This window comes from Bos indicus, chromosome 18 (genome assembly GCF_029378745.1).
Source record: "Bos indicus isolate NIAB-ARS_2022 breed Sahiwal x Tharparkar chromosome 18, NIAB-ARS_B.indTharparkar_mat_pri_1.0, whole genome shotgun sequence".
NCBI classification, from domain to species: Eukaryota; Metazoa; Chordata; class Mammalia; order Artiodactyla; family Bovidae; genus Bos; species Bos indicus.
In genome coordinates, this window is record NC_091777.1 from 46,497,261 (window position 1) to 46,503,287 (window position 6,027).

Here is a 6,027-nt window from a genome sequence, read left to right on the forward strand (position 1 = left end):
CTGGGGTCTACGCAGGGCTCCCGGGGACAGGACCTCGCTCTTCTGTTCGTGGCTGAGTACCAGTCCCGGCCATCCCGCGCCGCCCGGGACCCAGTCTGTTGGTTGTACAGATGGAGGAATTAAGGGATGAATAGTGTCTTTGAGGCCCCAGGTGGTGCATATGTGGTGTGGGGGGCAGGGGGAGCCAGGGTCAAGGATATGCCACATGTTTTTGGAGGAGAGGCTGGGGTCTTTCATGTCACCAGTTCCTAAAAACAGGACTATCTCCTGACTCTGCCCTTCTGGGCTAACGCCCTCCCCTCTGCACTAGCCAATGGTGGGGCCTGGCCTTGAGCCCCCCACCCTCAGGGAGGGCAGATGGCCAGGAAGCCAGGCTTGGCCCGTCAGCCTGTCGCCTTGCACCGCGACTCTGGCGCCTGTGCTGTGACCCCTGCCCCTGGTTGATGATGAAACCTGGCCTGAGCTGAGATGATGCAGTGATGCCTGGGGGGTGCTGCTGTGTCTCCCTGTGGGTGAGCATGCAGCCCCCATGCAACTCCAGCCACTCCCAGAATCTAGGTCTGGTCACCTTGCTGAGCTTGCCACCCCACACCCATCCCAGATATCCCCGGCTGCTTTCTTCCTTCCCTCTGAGAGCCCTGTCTCCTGTCCTGGCCATTTCTCTTTTGGAGAGTGAGGCTGTGTACAGCTGGGGGAGCCTAACAGATGGCAGGAAACTGTTACTTCCCAGGGTCCCATGTTTTCATGCTTTTCGAGTGGGCCTTGGCAGCAGTTCAGGGCCAGGAAGAAGAGTTCATTCCTTGGCAGCACCATCCCCAGGCTCATAGGGTTGTCACTGGGTGGCCCAGGAGTGACAGAGAGAAGACAGCCAAGGACCTATCTCTGAAGTCACGATCTGCTGTTCCCCTGGGCCGTGAGCACCCTAAGATGGTTCAGGTCATACGTGGCAATGAGATTGCCACAGCCAGGCATCCTTGGTTCAGCTCCTCTTCCATCGTATGCAGGAAGCCAGCCCTCCAAAGAAAAGCCTGATTTGTAGTGTTTGCCAATGTCTGTGGTGTAAGTACACCCACCAGTGGGGGTTTCAAGGTGCCAACATGATGTTCCCGACTTGAGTTGGGATGCACACAGTGTGCTCATTGAGCCAGTACAAGCGTGGTCTAGCAGACCCACCATGCCCTCCTGTGTTTTCTGGAAGCAGGAAAGCCTGGTGCTGAGGACACAGGACCCAGGCTGGAGGCCCAGCTCTGCCTCTGGATGACCAAGCTTTGGCAGTGTCTTAAATCTTTGCCTTCAGCTCCTCTCCCTAAACAGTGAAAAAGATGAGTCTCTGGACCTCCCTGATGGGAGTCCAGTGGTTAAGAATCCAACTGCCAATGCAGGGGACGTGGGTTTGATCCCCAGTCTGGGAAGAGTCCACAAGCCACGGGGTGACTTAGCCCATGCTCCATGACTACTGAGCCTGTGCGCTGCAACTACGGAAGCGCACACACTCCAGAGCCCCTGCTGTGTGACAAGAGAAGCCACCGCAACGAGAAGCCCAGGCACTGCAAGGAAGAGTAGCCCGTGTGCAGCAATGAAAGACCCCAGGGCAGCCATAAATAAATAAATAATAAATCTTTAGTTAAAAAGTCTTAGGTGGGCATGGTGGGCTCCTCTCCCAGGAGCAGGGTTTGGGAAGCTGGGGGGTCGGTGGCTGAGAAGGCAGCTAGGGCCCTGAAAGCAGAACAGAGCCCGGGATGGGGCAGGCAGGAGCTGCTCAGAGGCAAGGTCGCACGGGCTGAGTTAACACAGAAATGAGTCAGTGTATCTGTTGGCTTGTGAGGTGCAGTCATCGGGTGTTCGCTGTTACCGTCACCACTGTCCTTTTTGGCCAAAACTTCACAGGAACATTTCCCAGATCCACAGGGCCACGTCTTAAGGTTCTGACCCTTGAGAAACCCCACACGTGTGCTGGGGGCTCCTGTGGACATGAGCTCCTGCACATGGGCATCACGGTGTTCCCTCCCAGGAGCCAACCTCAATCCAGTGCCACTGTGGTTTACTGAGTGCCTGCTCTGCATTAAGTCCTATCCTAGAGAGTGGTGACCAAGCTGTGAACAAGGTAGTTGACAGAAGAATATTCTCATGGAGCTGACATCCTGGTCGGAATTAGTGAACTTAAAAACAAGGAAACACTTGTGTTTAGGAAAGGCTGTTCATGAATAACATAAAAGATGGTGGGAGAGTGATGAGGGGCCCGGGAAGTGACAGCCATACTGCTTATGAATGAGGAGGTCAGGAACCGTGTGAGGTGGAAGAAACCTTACTCCTGCTCTTCGATCCGTTCTACTGCAGGGGCAAAAGGGAATGTTTTTCCTGAAATCAACAAGGTGATGTCATGTCAGGGAAAGTGTCTCCCAGGTGGCTGACTAGAGGCGTGTGTCCGTGGTCGTGTCTGCCCCACCTCCTGGACACACCTCTGTCGGCTGAGGGTGACACAACCCTGTTCCCTGTCACCTCTGTTCCCGCTTATCTCTCCCGCCTTTTCGGCGCCACCACCTTCTTGGAAATGAGTTGGGCCAAAGGGGAGAGGGCTTCGCATCCCCGCCTCCCCCAGGAGGACCCATAAAAGCAACTGTAACTGGGCTCCCAGACACCAGAGCAGGTCCTAGACCTAACGGCAGGACGGCCAGACAGACGGCACAATGGCACTGAACACACAGATCCGGGCCACCTGCCTTCTGCTCCTTGTCCTGCTCAGCCTGACCAGCGGCTCCGTTCTCCCTCCCCAGGTGAGAGCCCACAGGGCCTGGGGCCCCGGAGGGCAGCCGGAATCGCTACGGCCCCTGGGAGACGACTGCAGAGGGCAGAGGGAGACCCCCAGCATGTGGGCAGAGCTCAGGGCAAGGGAAGGGGGGACAGACAGCTGTTCAGAGCACAGAGATGGGGTACTAAGCGGCAGGGTCTGGGAGCCCTGATCTAATTCCACAGTGATTTACTGAGTGCCTGCTCAGCAGTAAGTCCTGTTCTAGACAGCGGTGACCAAGCTGTAATAGTCTCATGGAGCTTGAATATTCTCATGAATATTCTCATACATCCAGGGCAGGAAACCAGCCAATGAACTTAAAACAAGGAAATATTTGTGTTTAGGAAATGCTATTCCATGAATAACGTAAAAGATGGTGGGAGAGTAATGGTGGGGTTGGCTATTTTGTGAGAAAATGTTATTTGACCTATTTGGGAGGATAAGAGAAGGGGGCAGCCAGCAGAGACCGAGGTGGGGGCAAGCACGGTGGACCCGAGGAGCAGAGGGCTGGGTGAGTGAAGGAGATGGTAATTGGGGATGAGACCAAGGGGTGGCCGTGCCAAGTCTTATAGGCAAGTGCAGAGGAAGCCCTGCAGGCTTGGGAAAAGGAGAAAGCTGAGATCTGACTGATAACATGTGGGGAATGGGTTGTGAGGGGCAAGATACAGGGTGGGGACAGGCCTCCAGGCCATGGAGGGTCCTATAGAAGAGTGAGCAGCTGCAGAGAGGGGAGGAGACAGATCTGGGATGTTTGCAGACAGGAGAACCGCCTGTGGGAAGGAGAGGAAGGGTCCGAACGAGAGGCCACTCCTGGGACTCCAGCTGGGCCAGGAGATGCCAACCCCTGGGGAGTCACTGCTCCGGGGAGCTAGACTGAGAGCTCTGCCAGTGCCCTGCCATCCTCAGTACCCCCTTTTGCTTTTCACAGACACGACAGCTCACAGACCTCCAAACCAAGGACACAGCTGGAGCGGCAGCTGGCTTGACGGTGAGAGCCCCTGGGACTCCCCTCTGAGCCTCGCCCGCCTTCCCGTGCCTGCGCCCCCTACGCCCAGCTCACTGCCCTTCCTTCCCACAGCCCGTGCTCCAGAGACGGAGACGAGACACCCACTTTCCCATCTGCATCTTCTGCTGTGGCTGCTGTCGTAAAGGCACGTGTGGGATGTGCTGCAGGACATAGACCACCCCCCCAAACCCCCGCCCTCTGTGCCCTCCTCCCTTATTTATTCCTGCTGCCCTCCAACACTCGATGAATAGTCTTGAAATAAAATGGCTGGTTCCAGCTCCTGTTTTCCAAACCAGAGTCTCTGTTGTCTTTGCTCCCTGCCCAGGTCTAGGCCAGAGGCTTGTCTTGGGCCCTGTCTCGGAGGGCCAGTCCTCCTCGGTGGGGTGTGCAGGGTCTGTGTGTACTGGGAGGTCGCAAGGAAGCTTGGTGAAGGATATGTTTTCTCTTCTTCCCCTACTTCAAAAGACCTTGAATTTACTTTGCAACAGCAGGGAGTGAAAGTTCAAGTTTCCTCTTTGGAATCTTCTTAAAAACGGGTAAATTCAGATCCCTAGCAAGGGTTCTCAGAGCAAGATCTGGGGACTCCTCCAGGGCCCCACAAAGTGGAGACAACTAAAGATGCTACCTATCTTTCTCACACTCATTCTCTTGAGAAGAGACTGTGGAGCTCTCCAGAGGCTCCATGACATGTGTTGATCTTATCCTTCTGACAGCTAGCTGATGGTGTGCTCTGTGTCTTGTGCTTTAAAAATGTCCCAGTTTTGGGACTTCCCTGGTGATACAGTGGTTAAGAGTCTGCCCGCCAATCTGGGAGTCTCGGGCTCGATCCTTACTACAGGAACTGGGATCCCACATGCTGTGGGGCAACTAAGCCCAGGCTCCACAAGAAGAGAAGCCACGGCAATGAGAAGCCTGCACATCACAACTACAGGGTAGCCCCCGCTGGCTGCAAGTAGAGAAAGCTCACTCGTAGCAACGAAGAACCAGTGCAGCCAAAAAAATAATAAAAGATAAAAAATACCTAGTTTCAATTTCTAATAGATAAAGCAACTATAGCGATGACTCACGAGAACAAAAGGTTTTTGAAGTTCTCAACAAGTTTTCAGAGTATAAAGGGGTCCTGAGACCAAAAAGTTTGAGAAGCACTGTCCTTCAGGGAGCAGACAGGTGCAGTAAATGAGTGAGGCCTGATGGATTTGTTTCACAGGAGCGTCTTCAGTTGTATGCTCTCAGCTAGGACACGCTTGGCCTAGGACCCATAGGACAATACCATTCACCTCCACAGGGCTTGAATTTCCTCCCTTTCTTCTTGAAAACTGCATTCCTCTCAATTTATGTGATTTGCCCACTTTTGATAGAAGAGGAGATGCAAGATGCATTTCATTATCATCTTAGCCCGTGAGAGCACATCGGCGCTAGCCCGATGATAAAGGGCCTCAGCCACTTGGCCTCAGAGTCGTGTAAAGATAGGGACTGGGGAGGCTGGGGGCCCCCTTCAACGAGGGCTGCCAGGCAGGGCTGCCGCACCCACTGGCAGGCCAAACATCACTAGAGCTACTTTTCAAAAGAAGGTGGCGATCCTTATTTTTATGTGAAATTTCCTGATTCCTAAAATCTTGGCAACTGATGAAAGGAATCCAATTTTTAAAAAATCAACACTCTGGGAGCCAAACTAAACCCAGCTGGGAGCCAGATTGGTTCTGCACACCATCAGCTTCTGCCTTGGAAGCCACAAGAGGCTCGTCGTCTGCCAGAAGTTTTCCTAAACAGAGATGGAAGGACAGGGAGAGGAAGAGCTGTGTGGGGAGCTTGGCCGCACCTCTCAGCTGTGGGATTTCTGAGGCGTCCTCGCCCCACTGTGAAACCCCACCTCCTCATCTGTAAAAGGAGAGAAGCTTCTAGAGTCCTCAGTTCTTTGGACTGTCATGATGCTCAGCAACAGAAGAGTGTGAAGCGGTTTTGGAAACCGTCCAATGCCTCATCAACGGGAAGGATTCGTACTGACAGGAGGTGGAGGCCTCTCAGACTCTCCTCATAAATAAATACCCCGGAGGTGTGAAACTCGAAATTGCTGATTGCATTTGATGACACCAGAGCTTTTTGAAAGAATATTTATTTTTATTTATTTATTTGGCTGCACTGGGTGTTAATTGTGATATGCGGAATCTTTGTTGCAGCATGTGGGATCTAGCTCCCTGACCAGGAAGTGAACCTGGGCCCCCTGTATCGGGAG

At 53.6% G+C, this 6,027-nt stretch overlaps 1 protein-coding gene across 1 annotated transcript; it reads left to right on the forward strand.

Moving 5' to 3' along the window:
• The first annotated feature begins 2,614 nt into the window (after positions 1 to 2,614).
• HAMP (hepcidin antimicrobial peptide) lies at positions 2,615 to 4,086 on the forward strand. Its single transcript, XM_019979187.2, has 3 exons — positions 2,615 to 2,774; positions 3,717 to 3,776; positions 3,867 to 4,086. The coding sequence occupies exons 1-3, from the start codon at positions 2,688 to 2,690 to the stop codon at positions 3,966 to 3,968; spliced, it is 249 nt and encodes an 82-aa protein (XP_019834746.1). The 5' UTR covers positions 2,615 to 2,687; the 3' UTR covers positions 3,969 to 4,086.
• The last annotated feature ends 1,941 nt before the right edge of the window (positions 4,087 to 6,027 follow it).